This window comes from Danio aesculapii, chromosome 2 (assembly GCF_903798145.1).
Source record: "Danio aesculapii chromosome 2, fDanAes4.1, whole genome shotgun sequence".
Taxonomy (NCBI): domain Eukaryota; kingdom Metazoa; phylum Chordata; class Actinopteri; order Cypriniformes; family Danionidae; genus Danio; species Danio aesculapii.
In genome coordinates, this window is record NC_079436.1 from 286,833 (window position 1) to 310,430 (window position 23,598).

At 38.8% G+C, this 23,598-nt stretch overlaps 5 protein-coding genes across 7 annotated transcripts in view; all 5 read right to left on the bottom strand.

Moving 5' to 3' along the window:
• Positions 1–674: 674 nt before the first annotated feature.
• On the bottom strand, positions 675–6,429 carry LOC130239205 (gastrula zinc finger protein XlCGF49.1). Of its 2 annotated transcripts, none has more exons than XM_056470279.1 (3): positions 5,694–6,429; positions 5,274–5,383; positions 675–4,560 (listed from the first exon to the last, which is right to left on the bottom strand). In XM_056470279.1, the coding sequence occupies exons 2-3, from the start codon at positions 5,359–5,361 to the stop codon at positions 3,956–3,958; spliced, it is 693 nt and encodes a 230-aa protein (XP_056326254.1). In that variant the 5' UTR covers positions 5,362–5,383; positions 5,694–6,429; the 3' UTR covers positions 675–3,955. The 2 variants fall into 2 exon arrangements, with proteins under 2 accessions (XP_056326254.1, XP_056326245.1); XM_056470270.1 differs by having other exon boundaries at positions 5,507–6,429.
• Positions 6,430–6,876: 447 nt separating this feature from the next.
• LOC130239196 (gastrula zinc finger protein XlCGF7.1-like) lies at positions 6,877–11,525 on the bottom strand. The gene is made up of 3 exons (XM_056470258.1): positions 11,451–11,525; positions 9,498–9,573; positions 6,877–8,576 (listed from the first exon to the last, which is right to left on the bottom strand). Exons 2-3 carry the CDS (start codon positions 9,571–9,573, stop codon positions 7,687–7,689), a joined length of 966 nt encoding a protein of 321 aa, XP_056326233.1. The 5' UTR covers positions 11,451–11,525; the 3' UTR covers positions 6,877–7,686.
• Positions 11,526–12,182: 657 nt separating this feature from the next.
• Positions 12,183–14,934, bottom strand: LOC130235011 (zinc finger protein 239-like). Of its 2 annotated transcripts, none has more exons than XM_056465390.1 (3): positions 14,751–14,934; positions 13,309–13,384; positions 12,183–13,185 (listed from the first exon to the last, which is right to left on the bottom strand). In XM_056465390.1, exons 2-3 carry the CDS (start codon positions 13,382–13,384, stop codon positions 12,221–12,223), a joined length of 1,041 nt encoding a protein of 346 aa, XP_056321365.1. In that variant the 5' UTR covers positions 14,751–14,934; the 3' UTR covers positions 12,183–12,220. The 2 variants fall into 2 exon arrangements, with proteins under 2 accessions (XP_056321365.1, XP_056321358.1); XM_056465383.1 differs by having other exon boundaries at positions 14,661–14,934.
• Positions 14,935–15,760: 826 nt separating this feature from the next.
• On the bottom strand, positions 15,761–22,730 carry znf1014 (zinc finger protein 1014). Its single transcript, XM_056470289.1, has 4 exons — positions 22,669–22,730; positions 22,456–22,597; positions 21,247–21,322; positions 15,761–21,123 (listed from the first exon to the last, which is right to left on the bottom strand). The coding sequence occupies exons 3-4, from the start codon at positions 21,320–21,322 to the stop codon at positions 19,670–19,672; spliced, it is 1,530 nt and encodes a 509-aa protein (XP_056326264.1). The 5' UTR covers positions 22,456–22,597; positions 22,669–22,730; the 3' UTR covers positions 15,761–19,669.
• Positions 22,731–22,869: 139 nt separating this feature from the next.
• LOC130239229 (gastrula zinc finger protein XlCGF8.2DB-like) overlaps positions 22,870–23,598 on the bottom strand; it is a 4,882-nt gene continuing 4,153 nt past the window's right edge. Inside the window, exon 3 of the mRNA XM_056470299.1 lies at positions 22,870–23,598. This exon is cut by the window's right edge and continues 1,703 nt beyond it. The gene's annotated coding sequence lies outside the window, so the exon portion shown is untranslated.

Here is a 23,598-nt window from a genome sequence, read left to right on the forward strand (position 1 = left end):
TGTGTTTTAAAGGGTTTGTAATATAAAAGCTCTTGTATTCTACACTCATGTAGTAGTAGCACATCCATTTCCCCCTTACAATGGCAGTGAACTGATGACGAGATCTGTTTGATTTGTCATTCTTCCAAATATCTCTTGTGTTCAGCAGAATAAATGCATTTATAGGAAAATCTGAGGGTGAATAAATGATGACAGGAGGTTTATGTTTGTGTGAACTGTCCCTTTAAGAGCACAACAGTATATCAGGGTTGTTGTTAGAGGGGATACAGCTGCAGCTGGAAGTTAATGACAGTTATAGGTGAAACTGGTCAGATTGAATCAGTTAATAAGCCTCTAAAGTTAAAAGAAATATTAAAAACATGCCTTATTAACCTAGTTTAATGTCACTTTAAGCTGAATACTAGTGTCTTGGAGAATATCTTGTGTAATATTATGTGCCGTCATCATGGCAAAGAGAAAATACATCAGTGATTAGAGCTTGTGAACAGCACATGGGTGAATCATGGTAAAAGATCTGCAACTTTAATATTGAATGATTATAGATATTGATGAAATGTCTTTTGTTTAGTGCATCTGTTCAAACACACAGTTGAATATAGTTAAAAAGTGAGCGAAAAGTGCTTTAATGAGACTCTCTAATCAAATTAAACACCACAGCAAACTTAAGAGAGATGTGCTGTTTCTCCTAGACCGCATGTCAGCTCTGCTTTATTTCTGTGCACTTTATACAATACAGATTCATTTCAAACAGGAGAAAACAACTGATAAATGCCTTTAAACTCAATCAACAGAAGCACCTTTTACAGAAGACCAAATAATCAGTCTGTACACACGCACACACGGCTCTCTGAAATAATAACAGCACTGTGTTTAATGGAGGATTGTGAATATCTTGTAAGAACAACTCGCTGAGAAATCAAAGTACAGAAATGGGAATAATCTGCACCATTGATATGGCTGACATAAGGAAGAGCACTGCTCATATTAGTGCTGGTAAATACAAATCAAGTCTTAGTGCTGCTTTACAGTGAGCGTTCAGGAATTGAGGAGCTGTTGAATTATTAGACAATAATGCACACCTGATGGGGTTAAACCAGAGTCTATTATCTGAAAATAATGTTCATCAGCCAATCAGAATCGAGCTGTAGTGTAATGTATTTACTAACATGCACAAACAATATATATTACAGTATTCATATTGAACATTGCTAGCTGGTTCACTAATGATAACAGCCACTGTGGGCTCTAATAATGCTTTAGTAAAGGTTGAATAATGAATAAATATTGTTCATGTTAATAAATACATTAACCAAACATTAGAACGTGATGATTAGATTGACCTGAACGTTGTCTTAAAGAGACAGTACACTCAAAACTATGAAAGAAGGTGATATTCTTCACTGTTTTGTTGAAGCTATACCTGAATCTATAGTATTTATTTACTGTGATATAGAAGGTCAATGGTTACAGGTTTCCAGCATTCTTCAAAATATCTTCATTTGTGTTCAACAGAGGATAGAAAGAAAGGTTTTGAGTATTTGAAGGGCGATCGAATATTCGTTTTTAAGTGAACTGTGCCTTTAAATCTTCAAGAGATAGACCTGAACCTTTTCATCAATGTAAAGGGACAACCTACAGCAGGGAAAAGCATTCTGGAAGCGTCCCAGCATTCTTCAAAATATCTCCGTTTGTGTTCAACAGAAAATAGTAGAATAAATGGTGAAAGAAAGATCATTTTTGAGTGAACTGTCTCTTTAAATCATCTGGAGATGAAGAAAACCCCAAACCTTTCATCATTACAAAAACCTGAAAAGGGGCAGTTCACCCAAACATGACCACTAAATGAGAACGCAGGTTGATGTCGCCCATAGTAAGGAAAAAAGACTATTAAAGTCAAAATATCCTCCTTTAGGGTTCATCAGGAGTAAGAATAGGAGAATGAATGAATTTAAAACTGTCTTCTGGAATAAAAACTTCATTGATGCAAAAACTTAAAGTGACTGTGCACCCAAACACGAGAAAAACAAGACTAAAGTAGACATTGACCAAAATATGAAGTCATTTCTGTCTCTTCTTCTGGAGATAAAAAAAAAACTTTTCATTAATGCAAAATCCTTAAAGTGACAGTACACCCACAAATGACAATCAAATCTCTAGTCCACGTCACTCACAGCAGGACAAAATATGGAAGATTTCATTTCAGTATTCTTCAAAATATCTTCTTTAGTGTTCAACAGCAGAGAGTAAATCAGAAAAGGGAGAATAAACGATGACAGAATGATCATTTTGAGTGAACTGACCCTTTCAATTGTCTACAGATAAAAAATGAACTTTATCAATTAAAAAAAACACAGTAAACAAACAAACAAAAGCCCAGGAAAACTCATTTAACAAATGGAGAATAAATGTTTTATTCCTCAAGTTAATGTGTCCTGTCCCTTTAAGCAGTGCTTTCCTCTTTGTTCTGGTAAACCCTCATTTACACACACACACACACACACACACACACACACTCACTCTCTCTCTCTCTCTCTCTCTCTCTCTCTCTCTCTCTCTCTGGTCACTTCTAACCCTGAACTCTTGATCAATGCAAAGAAAATTAAAGTGACAGTAAAGTGACACCTAAAAATGAACAAAATCTGGGAAAAAAAATATCTTGTTAAACAAAATAAGAGTGCAGGTTGATGTCACTCATAACAAGAAACACAATTATGGAAGCATTCTTCAAAATATCTTCAAAAACCTGATAAAACAGGAGAATATTTGTTCATTTTGGGGTGTACTGTGCCTTTAAACAGTGCTTTTCTCTATGTTCAGGTAAAACACACACACACACACACACACACACACTGTCTAGTGTATTCTGGTGTCTCTTGAAGTGTGCAGAAAATGAAGAATAAAGGATGACAGAATGCTAATGCTTTAGGTGAACTGTCCCTTTAAATCTTCTAGAGATGAAAAAGAACTTTATCAATGTAAAAACTTTTTAAAAGGTAATACATCCAAAAACAATGACACAAAATAACAATGCAGATGACCCAGAGCATTCTTCAAAATATCTTCTTTTGTGTTCAACTGAATAAATAACTGAATAACAGCTCATGTTTGGGGTGTACTGTCCCTTTAAGCAGTGCTTTTCTCTGTTCTGGTAAACCCTCAGTTACACACACCTCTCTCTCTCTCTCTCTCTCTCTCTCTCTCTCGGTGTGCAGAGAGGATGAATCTCTGCCTGCACTGCTCACACCTGAAGGGCATCTCTCCAGCGTGGTACAGCACTGGGTTCCTGACCAATATTCTTCAGTCTAACACAAAAGGAGATATTTTGAAGAATGCTGGTTGATATCACGACTAGTGGGGAAAAATTACCATGGATGTCAATGGGTGAACAGAAGAAACTTCAACAGGAGAATAAATGATTGTTTTCTGGGTGAACTGTCCCTTTAAATCTTCTAGAGACTTTTCATTGGTGCAAAAAACATTTAAAGTGACAGTACACCCAGAAAACAAACTCTTGTTGAACAAAAATAGGAATGCAGGTTGATGACACTCAGAGCAGGACAATAAATTATGGGAACATTCTTCAAAACGTCTGCTTTTGTGTTCAACAGAATAAAAGAAATCATAAAAATGGAGAATAAATGATGACAGAATCAACTTTGAGTGAACCGTCCCTTTAAATCTTCTGAAGATGAAACTGAAATTTTCATTAAAGTAAAAACTTTTACACTAAAAATATGTAATTAAAAACAATCTTGAACACAAAATGAGAATGCAGGTTTATGTCACCCAGAGCATTCTTCAAAATATCTTCTTTTGTGTTCAACAGAATAAAAAACTGAACAATAGCTCATGTTTGGGGTGTCCTGTCCCTTTAAGCAGTGCTTTTCACTATGTTCTGGTAAACCCTCAGTTACACACACACACACGCACGCACGCACACACACACACTCTCTATCTAGTGTTTGTGCCACTTCTGGTGTCTCTTGAGGTGTGCGGAGAGGATGAACCTCTGCCCGCACTGCTCGCACCTGAAGGGCATCTCTCCAGCGTGGTACAGCACCGGGTTCTTGAAGTTGCAGACCTGGATCAGCTTCTGGTCGCTCTGCAGACTGGGCTGCGGCTTCTCGCTGGTGTGGATCTTCATGTGGCTGGTGAGGTTCCCCTGGTGCCTGAAGTTGTTCCCGCACTGCTGGCAGGTGAAGGGCCGCTCGCCGAAGTGCACGATGATGTGCTTCTTCAGGTCTCCTTTGCGGGTGAAGCTCTTGTCGCACTGCTGGCAGGTGAAGGGTTTCTCCCCGTTGTGGATCAGCAGGTGGTTCTGCAGGTTGATCTTCTGCGTGTAGCTCTTGCCGCACTGCAGACAGACGTACGGCCGCTCGCTGTGCACCGTCATGTGCTCCTTCAGGTCTCCTTTGCGCCGGTAGCGCTGCCCGCAGTGTGGGCACGGGAAAGACTTCTTGGCGTCGCTGGGGTTTTTATCATCCGGGTTTTCTGCGGCGCTGAGGCTCTCCGGTTCCTCCAGCTCCTCGCTCTGAGACACGCTCTCCAGCTCCACAAGCTCTAGGATTAACACAGAGAGAGAGAAGAGAGGGAGAGATGAGTTAACAAACACACTAGTGAAGAAAAAACAGCCCTCATTCATCTCCCTTCAGCTGAGTCCCTTTATTCATCAGGGCTCGCCACAGCGGAATGAACCGCCAACTATTCCAGCATATGCAGATGCCCTTTCAGCTGCAACCCAGTACTGGGAAACACCCATACACACTCATTCTCTCACACACACACTCTCATACACTACAGCCCGGAGCAACCGGAGGAAACCCACACCAACACAGGGAGAACATGCAGAAGGTCACTGGTTCGAGTCTCGGCTGGGTCAGTTGGTGTTTCTGTGTGGAGTTTGCATGTTCTCCCCGTGTTGGTGTGGGTTTCCTCCGGTTTCCCCCACAGTTCAAACACATGCGCTATAGGGGAACTGATCAACTACACTGGCTGTAGTGTGTGAATGGATGTTTCCCAGTACTGGGTGTTGGCTGGAAGGGTATCTGCTGTGTAAAACATATACTTTAGTAGTTGGCAGTTCATTCCACTGTGGTGACCCCTGATAAATACGACTAAGCTGAAGGAGAATGAATGATTGTTATAATTCTGCAGATATAACTGTGACTATAATACAGCATCATGTCTGCGGTGTCTTTACAGACAGATCTGTTCATAGGATGATTATAAGTCGTTATAATCCCTCATCAGCTTCATGTGATGTGCTATATTACCGGTTCGTTCTGCGCTGTCCTCCTCACTTTTGACTCTGACAGGCTCCAGATCAGTCACATCCACGATCTCCACTTTAATGTAGTCCATTTCCAGCTCTTCCGCGATTAATCTGACATCAACAACAACACAAGAGAGCAAACTGAGGAGCGCATCCGTCACTGTGATCCACTCTACAGCAACACAAAGCACATAACACCCAGCATACAGCTTTTAAAAAGAAAACAGCGCTCACATATTCGCCTTCTCGCTCCACAGACCTGTCGACAGCACTCTCAAACACTCTCAAACGTCGACAGTCATCAAATACGACTGCTGCAGACCGTCTTTAATAATGCTGCTGTGATTTCGGAGTTAAAAGAGTGATGGAGTGTGGAGGATTTGCACTGTTTTTCACCGCTAAAATGTACAAAAACACAGACCTTTATTCGGCAGACACAGGAGAAGGCGCGGTCGCAGACCTTATGACGTTCCGCGAACACCCGCAGCTCGCGCGTTCAAAATAAAAGTCTCCAAGGAAGATTTCTTGACTTTATTTATTTTTAGAGAAAGTCGTCGTGTTAAATTCATGAGAAATTACTTCCAGTGGTAAAGCATGGTGATGCACTGCTGCCAAATATAATATTTTACACTCAATTATGTCGTTAATACTTTTCTTGTTAAGACAACCTCTTTTCAGCTCCACAAACAACAACATATATAAATATATATATTTGCTTGAAACTCTATTTTATATGATCGTATCCTGTATTTGTTTTTTCTGTTGTTTGACTATGTTGTAAATTAGGCCACTACTTCAATATACCTCCAGGTTTGTAACAAATAAAATTAAAAAATACTTAGTTTTGAAGCTGATTTGAAATGCACTACTGTTTTACATTTATTAGACACATGAGGTGTACATGCACAAAGTATCGGTATTTGATCGGTATCGCCAATACCAGCCTACATTTCACATCGGATCGGATCTGAAAGGAAATCGTTGTGTTATCGAACATAGCTAATTTAACCCGAAAACAGCTGACTTCTGTACACGCCCATATACAACGGAAAATCTTTAACTATTTATTATGCATTTATTTAATGAATTTTATTAATTTATGCATTTATTTATTTAACATTGTTTTTTATGCTTTTTCATTTATTTATGCATTTATTTATTTATAGAGTTTATGCATTTATATTTTTTATTTATGCATTTATTTATTTAATATTGCAGTTTTTATTTTTGCATTTATTTATTAATGCATTATTTTTTAAATTTATGCATTTAATTTATGCATTTAACAATGGATTTTTTATTTATGCATTTTTTATTTATGCATTTATTAATTTACAGGGTTTATCTTTGCATTTATTTATTAATGCATTATTTTTTTAATTTATGCATTTTATGCACTTTATTTAGGCATTTATTTATTAACGCATATTTTTATGCATTTGTTTATAAGGTTTTTTTATTTATGCATTTTATATGCATTTATTAAGTTATTCATTTTATTTGCATTTATTTAATTATGCATTTATTTATAGGATTTATTGATGCATTTATTATTATTGCATTTTTTAATGTATGCATTTTAGTTATGCACTTAATACTGCAAGTTTTATTTATGTATTTTTTATTTGTGCATTTGCTTCTTTCTCTGAATATTAGCTGACATTATCTTCACCAGCTCAAAACTCTAATGGCTAATGGATGGCTGCTTCTCACTCAGGGCTGTTTATGCTAATGAGGGTCACTAGTAGGCGGGGCTTTCCCCCTCTGATGACACGTACAAAGGGAGAATGTCAATCAAAGTGTTTCTGCAGACTGTTCTATCAAGTCTGATTAGAACAAACACAATTCATTCATGTTTAGCATTAGAGGCTGCTGGAGATATTCACACACTGCTGACACACACACACACACACACACACACACACACACAACTGTTTTTAAACATAATAATTCATTATGTAAAACAACTAGTGCACAGGCTTCAGTTTTGGGCAATGCTTCTTTCTGTGAACATCTGCTGTCCTAGAGTGAACGAATCTCTTCCCACACAGATGGCACTGGAAGGGTTTCTCTCCACTGTGCATTCTCTGGTGCAAATTGGCAAACAATTGGCGTGGGTTTCCTCCGAGTGCTCCGGTTTCCCCCACAATACAAACACATGCGCTATAGGGGAATTGATCAACTAAACTGGCCGTAGTGTATGAGTGTGTATCTGTGAATAAGTGTGTATGGGTGTTTCCCAGTACTGGGTTGCAGCTGGAAGGGCATTCGCTGTGTAAAACATATGCTGGAATAGTTGGTGGTTCATTCCGCTGTGGCAACCCTTGATAAATAAAGGGACTAAGCAGAAGGAAAATGAATGAGTGAATGTTGATCATCAGTTCAGAGAAACCTCAGTGTCTGGATGGTACTAATCACTCTGTCATCTTAATTAATTTGGGGCAGTATTTCTCCCTGTGAATGACTGAAGACTTGTGATAAGTGAATCTCTTTCCACAGCGATGGCACTGGAAGGGTTTCTCTCCGGTGTGGAGTCTCTGGTGTTGCTGTAAAGGCCCTAACTGTCTGAAGCTCTTCTCGCAGTGTGAACACTTGTAGGGTCTCTCTCCAGTGTGGATCCTGCAGTGCTGTTTCAGCTCAGCCGACGTAGTGAAGGCTTTTCCACAGTCTGCGCACACAAACTCCTTCACGCCCGCGTGTATGTTCTGATGGGTTTTAAACGTGGACAGCCTCGCGAACCCCTTCCCACACACCGAACACAGGTACGGCTTCTCTTTAGTGTGGGACATCATGTGGTCCTTCAGGTGTGACTCCTTCACAAACTTCTTCCCGCATTGATCACAGCTGAACTGCTTTTCTCCAGAGTGAATGAGCTTGTGGATCTGGAAACCGTTCTCCCATTTGAAGCTCTTTCCACACTCGTCGCAAGCGAACGGCTTCTCTTCGGAGTGGATTCGCTGGTGTTTATTAAGCGTTCCTAACTGTGTGAAACTCTTCCCGCACTGAGAGCATGTGAACGGTTTCTCTCCGGTGTGGAGTCGAGTGTGAACCTTCAGACTTCCTCTATTTGTGAAGCTCTTCCCACATTCGACACAAGTGAAGGGTTTCACTCCAGTGTGGATCTTAATGTGGCTCCTGAGAAGACCTTTATTTCTGAAGCTCTTGCCACATTGAGGACAGGTGAAAGGCTTGTCAGTGTGTGCAGGTTGAGGTTGTGTTTCTCCAACTACACCACACTGAGATTCCTCCTCCTCCTCCATTATTACTCTCTCGTCTTCATTTTCCACTTTCACTACAATGAAGTCTAGAATAAAGAGCACATTCAGAGTTTAGTGTCAAATGACACCTCTATTATCTACATTTCTGTCTGCAACAGCAGTCTATGATTCGGGAAATACACTAGAAGGCTTGTTAGAGTCATTCGTGAAGAACTAGAAGCTAAAGTATATGTTTGATCATCTCTTAATACTAATTACTACTTAATTCTAATATTAACATGCATTTTAGCAATTAGCTAATCAATGTTAGCATGTTGCTAATCATTGCTAGCATGTGTAACATACAAGAAGTCCTTTTTCCTAGCATGACCCAACTGAGCCAATCCCCATATCTCTATGATGTTCTGATGCTGAGATATCGCCTTTCTTAAATGGTTGCTAGGTTAGTCTGTTTAGTTGCTATGAGCTGATTGACAGCTTAGAATGATGATACATTAAAGCTTCTTGCCTATATGAATGATATAAATCAACCCTGATGTCTCTATGACAGTGCAGCATATAGATGGCAATGTGGGACTTTATAATGGGAGTCTACGAGTTTCTTCAGCATTGTAAGTCAATGGGCATGTTTGGGGGGGCTCTTGCACTCCAGGGGTACAACTTACACCTCAGTTTAATATGTAGTTTTACACAGTGTGAAAGCCTCTTTAAATGTGGAAGATCACATGTTTCTGGGAATTTCTCTTTCGGAGTTATGATGCGTAAAACTTTGGTCCAATGTTAAGTCAATGGGACTTTTCAGAGGTTTTCGGGTCGGTTTTCCAAAAACCGAAAGTTGGATCAGTTTGAAAAGACATAGCCACCCCTGTCAGACTAGTCTAAAGATCTGCACCAAATTTGGTGGTCATCGCTTAAATGCCCTAGGAGGAGATAGAGGAATAATAATATGTTTATGTAGGATAACAGCATGCTGGGGTCTCAAACCAACATAATTAAAGATCTCCAACCTCTGTGCTCTTCATAGTCTCCTGTGTTTTCTTCTTCCTCATTAATAATCTTCATTACAGGGTCACAGCTCCACATCTGGGGGAAAAAGATCCACATTAATCTACACAAGTATTTACACTTCTGTTTAAATTAATGACGCAACAAACTAAATACATTTAAATCTTCAAGACCATCAAGTGTCAAATTTAACTAGTTAGTAATAATAAACTAGATCAGTGTTTATAGACCATTTCAATGTGATCATGTCACTGGCCCATAAACATTTCCTGCTTGTTATTAAACTATTTCATAACTGTAACAAGAGGCAACTGAATCATAACTCAATGTAAAACAGCTATCATAGCATGATTTATCAATATGTGGCTCTTTTTGGATTCTCGGATGTCAAACAGGAAATACGTTGGGACCATTGTTTTTGTTTACACCCCTCAATATGGTCTATAGCATATATTTATATTATAATATAATACAGCCTCTAAATCAGGGGTCTCCAACTGCGACCCACGACAGATGTCAAAAATATAGAGATTTGGCCCCCCAATATATATATATATATATATATATATATATATATATATATATATATATATATATATATATATATATATATATATATATATATATTATATGGCTATCATTGCTGTGCTGTCGCATATAGCCACTTGTGGATTTGAGCCACCAACTGGACATGTAAGGTACTGCACTATATATGGGGTACATTTTTACACTTCTATCTAATTAAATGACGCAACAAACTAAATATATTTTAAATCTTTAATACACAAAAGAGCATCAAATGTCACATTTAACTCTATAACTGGTGAGTAACAGACTAGATCCGTGCCTATAGCACAAATTTACTTAAAATGAAATATAGCCTCTAAATCAGGGGTCTCAAACAACGACCCACAACTGACGTCACAACTGACAACTGACGTCAAAAATAAAACGAGATTCGCCCCAAAATATATTTATTTAAATTACTATCATTGTTGTGCCGTCGCATATAGCCACTTGTGGTTTTGAGCCACCAACTGGACATGTAAGGTACTGCACTATATATGGGGTACATTTTTACTTCCGGTTTCTCTCAGTTGAGAGTAACGCACATGCAGATTACTTCTATGGCTGATTTAAATGTAGAAACCTTGGAAATATATGTCTGTAAGTGCTCTATCTTTTGTAAATATTCAAGGGTCATTCTATTATTATTATGGATTTTATACTGCCTGGATTTTGTTGTACAAACACTTCTTCATGGCTTACACGCCACGCTGGTGGTGTAACAAATACAATCATTTAACTAATATTCATTTCAAATGGTCTAATTTAACAGATTTTCCTCATATGTGTTTTAATATTTCTATAAAACTCTGTTCTTTAGTTTAACGTTAACGTCAAGCTGGTTAAACTGAAGATGTTAATGTCAATATATACATAGCTGTTTTCCCTTTTTGTAGTTTTACAAAACTAGATAGATATTAAGAGCCCAATCTCTTAAACTTTCCTCTAAAATGAGCCTTTTCTGTGTGTAGGTTCAACCATTTTACTTTTACAGTAAAGAATGGGCTCTTTTCATTGCCTTTAAAGTGAAATAGCTGAACATAAACACAGGAGGCTGAGAGAAAAGCTCATTTCAGAAGAACATTTCAGATGCCACCTACAGGTTTTAGCATCTGAACTCTTCAAGTATCTATAAATCAGAGGTTTACTACATTATTCCTGTTTAAGATCATGTCGTCAGCATGTGAATGCAGAATCCAAAACATGAGGCATTGTTTTAGCAACATTAGCTGTTGTGCTAATGCAGACCTTATTTATCTCTGACAGCAAAATATTACAGCTGACCCATTGTTTTCTTAGCGAATCTCCGCTATTTATACTTCAGAGAAACAGTCTGACACAAACATTACTGTATATAACATTAAACGACTACAATAATAACAGTTTACCTAAAACCAGTTGTTTTTCCTTCTTCTTCGTGTGGTTATTCGCGGTTAAATCTGAAACAGAGCAGCGCCACCTGCTGAACTGGAAGAAAGAGCAACACAGATACACTACCAGAGCTCGATAGGAAGACACACGTGATAAAACCGAAGGCGGTAAAACATTAAGAGTGTATTTAAATATATTTAAAGCTGTTTAACACTGTTTAACATGGATAAGAAAACCAGCAGTCATTTTACAATCCTATTTGATCACAGATTGGTTATTCATTTATTTTATTTTCGGCTCAGTCCCTTTATTAATCAGGGGTCGCCACAGCGGAATGAACCGCCAACTAATCCAGCACATGTTTTACACAGCGTATGCCCTTCCCATCACTGGGAAACACCCATACACACTCATTCACACACACATACACTACGGCCAGTTTAGTTGATCGATTCCCCTATAGCGCATGTGTTTGGACTGTGAGGGAAACCGGAGATCACTGGATCACAGATTAAAGCAGTTCTAGATACTCAACCCTATATCCTTGAGGGGAAAACAAACAACAACAAAAAAAAACATTATAGTGAAGACTCTAACATTGCTTTGACTGAGAATTAACATCATTCCTATTATCTTTATGTTTGCACGTGTGGCAGTGTTGACAATAAACCTTTCTTGACTTGACTTTGGATGTTCAGCTGTTTGTTACACTGACAACACAATAAATAAAGACAAAAGAAGAGCAGCAATTCATTGATGAACCATATTTAATCTCTTGTTTTTCTAATCACTCACATTTTAATTGTAATTTCGGGCAATGTTTGCGTCTGTGGTTCATCGCAGAACAGGAACTGACGAATCTCTTTCCACAGCGATGACACTTGAAGGACTTCTCTCTGGTGTGGATGTTCTGGTGTTGTTTTAAAGCTCCAGCATGTCTGAAGCTCTTCTCGCAGGATGAACACTTGTAGTGTCTCTCTCCAGTGTGGATCTTCTGGTGCACTTTCAACTCCGTAGACGTAATAAAAGCCTTCCCACAGTCCGCGCACTGATACTCCTTCACACCAGTGTGTGTTTTCTGGTGCGTCTTAAAGCTGTAGAGCCACGCGAACATCTTCCCGCACACCGAACACAGGTACGGCTTCTCTTTAGTGTGGATCACCATGTGGTCCTTTAGATCTGATTTGCAGGCAAACTTCCTCTCGCACTGATCACACTCAAACGGCTTTTCTCCGGAGTGAAAGCGCTTGTGTGTCCGGAGACAGGTCGGCCATTTGAAGCTCTTCCCACACTCGTCACAAGCGTATGGCGTTTCTCCAGTGTGAATGCGCTGGTGGTCATCACGCTGAGTTTTAAGTCGGAAACTCTTCCCGCAGTAAGAGCATGTGAAGGGTTTCTCATCGCTGTGGAGCGTCATGTGTTTCCCGAGGCCTGATTTTAACCTGTAACTCTTTCCACACTGCAGGCAGGAGTAAGGTTTGGCTCCAGTGTGGATACTAGCGTGCTTAGTAAGCACTGATTTACTTTTAAAGCTCTTCCCACATTGGGTGCATGTGAACGGTCTCTCGTTGAAGTGGACGTTAATGTGGCTCCTGAGAAGGCTTTTATTCCTGAAGCTCCTTCCACATTGAGGACAGGTGAAAGTTACTCCAGCTTCCGCAGGTTTAGATGCTGTTTCTCCAACTAGATCTCCAGATTCCTTCATTATTGCTCTCTCTTCTTCATTTTGTTCCTCCTTCACTTTCATCAAGTCTAAAATAAAACACATCCAGACTTTAGTTTCAAGTGACACCTCTATTATCTGCATTATCTACAGTCTGGAAATCCATCAGAACGCTTGTTATATTCATTAATGAAGTGTTAAAGATCTCCAACCTCTGTGTTCTTCAGTGTCTCCTGTGTTTTCTGGCTCCTCTTTAATAATCTTCTGTACACCGTCACAGCTCCACATCTGGGGGAAAATGATCCACCACACATTAATCTACATAATTAATTACACTTCTATATTAATGAATGATGCAACAAGCTAAATGCACTTTAAAGCGATGTGGAAAATCAATATTCTGTTTTGTCGCAATATATTGTATGATATGAATATAAGTTCACCAGATGATTTGAAGAGCTCTATTTTGGAAGGATTCGATTAATTTAGATCGACTATGGTGGTCTAAATTTATAAATATAATAAATTACAAGCATAGATAAGTACCACAAAGCAAAATAGAAAAGAAAAGTAAAAAAAAAGCAAATTTTTTAATGTTATTCTAGGGCAGTGGTCTCAAACTCAATTCCTGGAGGGCCGCAGCTCTGCATAGTTAAGCTCCAACCACCTCCATCTCACACCTGCTTAATAGTCTCTAGTCTTACATATGTTGATTATTTGGATCAGCTGTGTTTGATTACGACTAATCGTGCAGAGCTGCAGCACTCCAAGAATTGAGTTTGAGACCTGTGTTCTAGGGCAGGGGTGTCAAAACTCGGTCCTGCATAGTTTAGCTCCAGCTTCCTTCAATACACCTCCCTGGAGCTTTCTAGTATACCTAGTAAGAGCTTGATTAGCTGGTTCAGGTGTGTTTAATTGGGGTTGGAACTAAAATATGCAGAACACCGGCCCTCCAGGACCGAATTTGGACACCAATGTTTTAGGGAGTCTAACAGTATTCAAATACAAACATTAAACAATCAAACGTGAAACACCATGGTCATCGATGTATACACTGTTTAGAAATGCTGGGTTCCACATCATTTATTTCTGTTGGGAAAACATGAAGGATTTAAGTTAACTTATCATTTATTTCCAAATTTAAGTGGATTTAACATAACGCAATTAAGTTGTCCCACCTAAAAGCCTCAAGAATTGAGTTGTTTCAGCTCATTTTAAATAAGTAGCTTGAACTTAAACGTAATTTGTGTAAACAATAATAATGTTTATCGTTTAATCTTCAGTAAACAATCTAATCCTGCAATGTGAATAATTTTGTAGATGCACACATTGCGATATCGATACTCGAACAATATATTGTTCAGTTCGTCAGTTTTTGCTCATTTATTTTAAATAATAATGATCTGCTGTTCACCACAACACTTCTACAATCACCTTAATATCCAATTATTCAGTATAAATGTATTATTACGTTGAGAAATTACCTTTTAATGCTCCGATATAATAATACGATGAACTTGAGAATGGCGATTTGCAAAGATGCATTGAAAAAACATGAACTTACACTCAAATCTTAAGCTAGGTCATGCATTGTTGGTCCTGGATCCATCAGTGAGGTTTAATCTTGTGGCAAACCCTGCTTTAACTTACTGACCCGCGTTAATGAAGCAGTCTGAGGAGAAATGACTGAACACTCAGTGAGGAACAATCCCGTTATAAACTAAAGTCAGGCACTGAGTCTTCAACGGCTCGTATGTTGGGAGTAAAATATGACTGTTGTGCCCATTTTCACATCCAACAACTGATCAGCCGTGCGTTATATCTGTTTACATCCTTCTTCTGCTGTTAACGAACCAACTCGACTGTGTGAATTCCGCCACCTGCTGGAACAACTGAGAGAAGGTGGAACATCCTATCCCTCCTTTTATCATTCAAATATTTGAACATTTAATTATTAACTCTGTAATTACTGCAATCTAAAATCATTTAAGTGTTTAATTATTCACACACACATATCAGACTTTAAGAGAGTCCAAATTGAATAGTCTACTTTTCATGTTTCACTATATTGTATGAAGGTTGGTTTAGTGATGAGCTGTGTTGACTGTAGTGAGTTAAGAAGTAACTAGAAACTGTATTGTAATAACTCTTTTTGCTGAAAAATATAGGGATTACTAGATAATTTAATTAGTTACTTATAATGTACTTTCCTTTAAAAGTGTATAAATAAAACAGATATAACTGATAGATGTATATCTGTATAAATAAAACAGGTCTGTGTAAAGCAGAGGAGCAGAATAGCTGCTTTTCATTAATAGAGTTATGAATTGAGTGTGAAATTAATCAATGACAATATGTGGCATTTATTCAGAGCAGCAGAGCAATTATTTGTTTATAATAATAATAATAACATATACATTTATATAATCTATTTTTCGCTTTTACAATAACAGTATTTTGTGTACCCCATTGGCAGATTAATTAGCTTGTTTTAACAGTGACCTTTTTACAGAATGTAAAGATTACCTTACCAGAAATGTATTTTTGCTGTGGTTATTAATGCATAACATCAGGTATTTTGTATGGTGTGTTGAGTTTATGTGTGAGATGCTACTGTAACGGTAGATCAAACTCACACTCATTCAGGGAAGAAAGAGGCAGAAATGACCAAACATTCAAAACCTTTAATAATTAAGCAAACACAGAACAACATGTATTATCTGGAGCTCCTCCACAGGACTCAACACTGAAAATCGCCCTGAAAAAGAAGTTAAGGTTGTCCTTTTTTCCACTATTGTGACGTACATGCATACAACCGTTCCTGAAATGAGAAAATAAATGGAGGAAAGTCCATGGTCTTGTCATTTGGGAACTGAGAGGATTGTGGAAATATTAAGGAAGATTGACGAATGGATAAAAGCAGAGCAGAAAAGAGTGACTGAGGCCCCTCCCCAAATGACTGACAGCCCGGCCCTAAATGAGTGACAGCCCCTCCCTAAATGACTGATTGTCCCACCCAAATGACTGATAACTCCGCTATAAAGGACCAATCGCTCCTCCCTTAAGGACCGATAGCCCCACCCTAAATGACTGATAACCATGCCCTCAACAACTGATAGCCCAACCCTAAATAACTAATAGTCCCACCCAAAATGACTGACAGCCCCGCCCTAAAGAAACAATAGCTCCTCCTTTAAGGACAGATAACCCCACCCTAAATAACTAATAGTCCCACCCTAAAGGAACAATAGCACCTCCCTTAAGGACCAATAGTCCCACCCTAAATGACTGATAGCCCCACCCTAAAGGACTAACAGCTCCTCTCTTAAGGACCGATAACCCACCCTAAAAGACTAATGGCCCCTCCCTAATATACTGATAGCCCCACCCTAAATGACTGATAGCCCCACCCTAAATTACTAATAGCCCCACCCCTAATGACAGCAAGCCCCAACCTAAATGACACATGGCCCCGCCCTAAATGACTAATAGCCCCGCCCTAAAGGACTGATAGCTCGTTTCAAGAGGAAGGTAATGGTATTAGATTGGTATTAGGTTTGAGGAATTTAGTTTTGAGGAAATTAATTTTTTATAAGATAATGAGGTGCACAGATACATCGTTTACATTGCAAAAGCACTATATTCATATAAATATAAGAAGAGTGTAATATGATTTCATATTGACTTTAACTCTCGCACCACCGGCCTAGCTCCGCCCCCACATCGCTCAGCCCCGCCCACACTCATCAACATTACCACATATCACACCACCAACAGATTCTGTTGATGTTAACTTGATTTACTCACCAGCAGAGTAATATAAACAAATCATGAGTGATGGGAAATCTCAACCGTTTGTTTGTTTATTTTCCAGCTATTTTAGAGGGTACGGTTCACATCCTAAACACTAAAAACAACATAAAAGGGTCCACACATGCTTTACAGAAAAGGCATGAGGGAAAATCAGATCAGTTCATTCTGATAAAGGCATCATGTTGAGATGGATATTGGAGCAGAATGACTCTGCTTCACTGGTGATGGTGGAATAATAGTTTTAATGAAACGTCCATCTCTTCTTGTAGATGTTTGAGCAGATGAAGCTCCTGATTTACACTGACCCCATTCACCTCAAGCAGAAGATTTACACTTATTAATCATAATCATAGTTAGATAAGGTAATCAAAGATAGACAAGTCCCACAAAGCAATGTTATGCTTAATAGATGTCTAATAGACATCTAAACACGGACGTCTTGGATAAAACAAGATTAAATTTGATCCGTCAGTGAAAAACTAATAGACATCTATGAGAAGTCCAAAACTAGACCAGTCATCAAATACCCAGACTACACAGATACCTATTAGACTTTCACATGCAGCCCAAATTTAGCCTTGTTTAGACATCTATTTGAGGTCTATTCTGCTTTGTTTAACCCTTTATTGTCGCCCCCATTTTTGAATATAAATATTTGAGCATAAATTGAGCATAGATTTAACTGTGGTCTCATTTTAAAGAAGACAGATCTCAGATTGTAGATGAAGTGAAAAAGTAGGTTAAAAAGTTAAACCATTAGTTATGTGCCTTACAATACATTTATATTTTATTACATCACATGAAACATTTTAGCCTAAAATTGACAGAACTTTAAAGCTAAATATTTAATCAAATTATATTCCAAATTTTCAGTCAATATCTCAAAATCTCTGTAAGATTGTTTGGACACACTACCAGACATGACCACCATGTTTACATTGCTTACCATACAAAGATTCCCCCTATGTTTTGAGGAAAATGAACCGTATTTTTTCATACTTTTGACAATATTTGTAAAGTAAACACACAATTCGAATGTAGTATGGACAGTTTTGTGGTATTAGAGTTAAATTTAGCCTCCAAAATGTTTTTCTATGTGGATTGCTGTAGCAAAGTAATACTTTACGACTCTGATGAGTGTTGTTGCAAATTAATAAACAAATGTTGCTCAGTAATATCTATCAAAAATCAGTCACCAGATATGGACACCAGAAATATTAAAGACTTCAAATGATCTATAGCTTGTCATGATTGCTTCATGTTTATTCTACAATATTACGGTTTAGAAATGTAAGTGTAAGCGCTCCCACATGTTGTAGGGTGACAGTAAATGTGACTAATCTACTACTCTTCCAACATAACAATAAATTTAGCCATGTCTTAGTCAAGCCGTCTAATGTTTAAACATCTATTTGATGTCTATTAGACTTCTTTTAACCCTTTATCTATCACCTCCAATTTTTGAACAAATAATTGAGCATAGATTTAAGACTGGTCTGATATTAAAGAAGACAGATGTCAGATTGTAGTTAAAGTGAGAAAAAGTAACAATAAAACAAATTGTTATGTAACAATACATTTATATTTTAATATACTAGATAAAATATGTATTTTACAAAACCTGTCTTAGCCTACAGTTGATAGATAATCAAAGCTAAATACGTGACCAATGTCTATTCCAAATTTGAAGTTGATACCTCCAAAAAAAGAGAGCGTTCAGTGAGATGTAGTTTGGCCGCAGTACCAAACATGACCACCATACAGTTTACATTGGCGAGAAAAGAAGGGCACCACTTATGCTTTGAGGAATATGAACGCTATTTTTCATATTGTTGACAATATTTTTAAAGTAAACATACAATTATAATGTAGAATGGGCAGTTTGATGGTATTAGAGTTGAATTTAGCCTCTTAAAACACTTTTACATGTGGATTGCTGTAGCAAAGTAATGCTTTACTACTCTGATGAGTGTTGTTGCAAATTAATAAATAACTGTTATTTATTACTAACACAGTAACATCTATCAAAAATCAGTCACCAGATATGGAAACTAGAAATGTTAAGCATTCAAATGATATTTAGTTTGTCATGATTGCTTCACGTTTATACTACAGGGCGGGCCATTTATATGGATACACCTTAATAAAATGGGAATGGTTGGTGATAACAACGTCCTGTTTGTGGCACACTAGTATATGTGAGGGGGTAAACTTTTCAAGATGGGCGGTGACCATGGTGGCCATTTTGAAGTCGGCCATCTTGGATCTAACTTTTTGTTTTTCCAATAGGAAGAGGGTCATGTGACACATCAAACTTATTGGGAATTTCACAAGGAAAACAATGGTGTGCTTGGTTTTAACGTAACTTTATTCTTTCATGAGCCCCCTCACATATACTAATGTGCCACAAACAGGACGTTATATTACCAACCATTCCCATTTTATTAAGGTGTATCCATATAAATGTCCCACCCTGTATAATATTATGGTTTACATGTAAGTGTAAGCACTCCCACAGGTTGTAGGGTGATTGTAAACGTGTTTCATCTACTACTCTTCCTACATAACAATAAACAGGGATAAATATCTACTGTCCTTGACCTTCCCAACGATATACAGTTTGTCATGATTAGATTTAATTGCAATAATAAGCGATGTAAACTTACGCTTCCTGGAGGCGTTTAAGAGGTTAAACACAAACAAATGCTTGCTGGGTATTGACTGAGCGATTATTAATAGAGACTGGTCACTAGCTCATTTTCAGTGTGCATTCTTTTCTAAATGCATTTTTAAAAAGCACAACCTTACAAAGCCCTTCCCGCACACCGTACACGAGTACGGCTTCTCCCCAGTGTGAGACATCAAGTGTGTCTTCAGGTCTGATTTCTGCACAAACGTTTTCCCGCACTGATCGCAATCAAAGGGCTTTTCTCCAGAGTGAATGAGCTTGTGGATCTGGAGACTCCTCCGCCATTTAAAACTCTTCCCGCACTCGTCACAGATGTAGGGCTTCTCTCCGGTGTGGATCCTCTCGTGTCCCTGAACGCTTCCAGAACTGGTGAAGCTCTTCTCGCAGTATGAACACTTGTAGGGTTTTTCTCCAGTGTGGATCTTCTGGTGCGCGTTTAACAGTGTGGACGTAGTGAAGGCTTTTCCACAATCCGAGCACACGAACTCCTTCACCCCAGCGTGTGCTTTCTGATGGTTTTTAAAAACACTCAATCTAACAAAGCCCTTCCCACACGCCGTACAGGAGTACGGCTTCTCTCCGGTGTGGGACATCGTGTGAGTCTTCAGGTCTGACTTCTGTACAAACTTCTTCCCGCATTGATCACAGCTGAACTGCTTTTCTCCAGAGTGAATGAGCTTGTGGATCTGGAGGCTGTTCTCCCATTTGAAGCTCTTTCCACACTCGTCACAAGCGAACGGCTTCTCCTCGGAGTGGATTCGATGGTGTTTCTTAAATGCTCCTGACTGTTTGAAAGTCTTCTGACAGAATGCACACTTATAGGGTCTCTTTTCGGTGTGGATCTTCTGGTGCACTTTCAACAAAGTGAAGGTAGTGAAGGTTTGTCCACAATCCGAGCACCGATACTCGTTCACACCAGTGTGTGTTTTCTGATGGTGTCGAAAACGACACAACCGTGCAAACCCCTTCCCACAAAACTCACATGAGTAAGGTTTCTCATTAGTGTGGGACATCATGTGGTCCCTCAGCTCTGATTTCTGAATATATCTCTTCCCGCATTGATCACAGCCGAACGGCTTTTCTCCAGAGTGAACGAGCTTGTGGATCTGGAGACAGTTCGCCCATTTGAAGCTCTTCCCACACTGGTCACATCTGAACGGCTTCTCTTCGAAGTGAATTCGCTGGTGATCGTCAAACGTTCCCGAGCGTCTGAAACTCTTCCCGCACAGAGAGCATGTGAAGGGTTTCTCTCCGGTGTGGAGTCTCATGTGAACCTCCAGACTTGATTTAATTCTGAAGCTCTTCCCACATTCAGCGCAGGTGAAGGGTTTCACTCCAATGTGGATGCCAATGTGCTGCTTGAGGTAATGCTTCTTTTTGAAGCTCTTTCCACACTGAGGACAGGTGAAAAGAGATTCAGCGTCTGCAGGTGGAGATTGTGTTTCTCCAACTGCACCATCTTGACATTCCTCCTCTTTTATTTCTCTCTCTTCTTCATTTTGTTCCTCCTTCACTTTCATCAAGTCTAAAATAAAACACATCCAGACTTTAGTTTCAAGTGACACCTCTATTATCTGCATTATCTACAGTCTGGAAATCCATCAGAACTCTTGTTATATTCATTAATGAAGTATTAAAGATCTCCAACCTCTGTGTTCTTCAGTGTCTCCTGTGTTTTCTGGCTCCTCTTTAATAATCTTCTGTACACCGTCACAGCTCCACATCTGGGGGAAAATGATCCACCACACATTAATCTACAGCTGTGGTCTTCAACCATTTTCAGGCCAAGATCTGTAATCTCAGCCTTGCTTAAAATCAAGATCTACTGATTAAAAATAAAGACTGAAAAATAAAGCTATATTGTTTTTTCCTTTGCATTTTTAACTTGTAGATGTAAGAGTTTTGCTATAGATATAAAGGTGCTAATGCAACGCCACAGTTTGTTCACAGCATGTTGGTTTCATGTTTTATTTTATTTTGCATGTGACGCATGTTCACTGAATACATGCATTTTTTAATTTTTACAAAGTTAAAATGTCCCAATTTCAATATTTGGAAAAAAACTTTACCGCAAAAGACACAGGCTTCTCACAAAAAGATGATAAGATGAGAAATAAGAAAACATTTCTCAGCATTTACTTACATTTGAACAAAAAATAAGCCAGAATTTTCCAGGGGTATGAATAATTTCAGGCTTAACTATATACATATATAGCCACTTTATTAGGTACACCTGATTATTACCAGGTTGGACCCCCTTTTGCTTTCATAACTGCTTTAATCCTCCATGTCAGAGATTCAACAAGCTACTGGAAATATTCCTCAGAGATTTTGCTCCATATTGACATGATAGCATCACACAGTTGCTGCAGATTTGTCGGCTGCACATCCATGATGCCAATCTCCCGTTCCACCACATCCCAAAGGTGCTCTATTGGATTGAGCTCTGGTGACTGTGGAGGCCATTTGAGTACAGTGAACTCATTGTCATGTTCAAGAAACCAGTCTGAGATGATTGGTGCTTTATGACATGGTGCGTTATCCTGCTGGAAGTAGCCATCAGAAGATGGAGACACTGTGCTCATAAAGGGATGGACATGGTCAGCAACAATACTCAGGTAGGCTGTGGCGTTGACACCATGCTCAATTGGTACTAATGGACCCAAAGAAAATCTCCCCCACACCATTACACCACCACCACCAGCCTGAACTCTTGATAGCGAGCAGTTGGACAGGTGTACCTAATAAAGTGGCCGGTGTGTAAATATACACTATCATACATAATGCATGAATACACATATACACATTAGATGTTTTATTGCAGAAATTATAACAGAACAACTTAATTTTTACTCACCGTGTCTGGAGCTGATGTTTGTCCTCGAGATGTTGTTATTGATCCCGCTTTATAATCAGCCTGCAGTGCTGAAGAGAGCCGTCTGTGAGGCAGCCCGGTGTGAAATAATCATCAGGAGACTCACAACACAGCACATTAGCCTCTTCGTGATACAAACATGACTGTAAATATCATGAAGAGAATAATATATCTATTATAAATAATATAATTTACCTAAATCCAGCAATCACCAAACAACAGCGACTGAAGCGGTTGTGTTTCTCTTTTCCGTGCTGTTATTCGCGGTTAAAGCTGAAGAAGAGCAGCGCCACCTGCTGAACTGGAGAAACGAGCGACACAAACACACTAAAACTGCCAGAGCTAGATATGAAGACAAGACAAAACATAAGACATCAGAAACTGTAAGAGGTTTACTTTTATTTTGATCCCTTACACATAAAATGAAACATTGAAGGTGTTTAAAAACAAAGGAGACATGCAGGACACACTTTCTGACACCATAACAAGGGAATAAGACAGAATAAAGGTCATGCGATTGGATTTAAGATGATCCAGAAGACTAACCAACATGTGAATATGCACAGCCATGCCTCTATCTTATTTTTATTATTATCATTTATTTATTTAATTGGATTTTAGATAATACAAACAATCAGACTAAGCAACATAGAGACACCAAGTCGAGTAAATTTAGTCAAGTAAATGACGGCAGGACTTTGTGGGTGCACTGACCCTTTAAATCAGGGGTCACCAAACTTGTTCCTAGGGGCTGGTGTCCTGCAGATTTTAGCTCCAACCCTAATCAAACACACCTGAACAAGCTTATCAAGGTTTTAAGCTGCGCTCACACTGGGCTTTTCCTCCCATAGACTTCCATTCATACTCACGCGAATGTGTCAGACCGGAAACGCGGGGTCATGCGTCAAGTTTCGCATGTTGCTGCGGTGCAAAGTTCAAGCTTGGTGAACTCTGACCTGTGAAATCGCATCACTTGACTGCGTGAGACCAATCGAGGATCAAAACATGACCTCTCTGGACAGATATTTAAAACATGGAGCAATCGCTGGCTTTATTAATGTCTGATCATCTTGTTTAATCCTGCCCCTTTTCACAGCGCCGCACAACAGAATTTCACACACACAA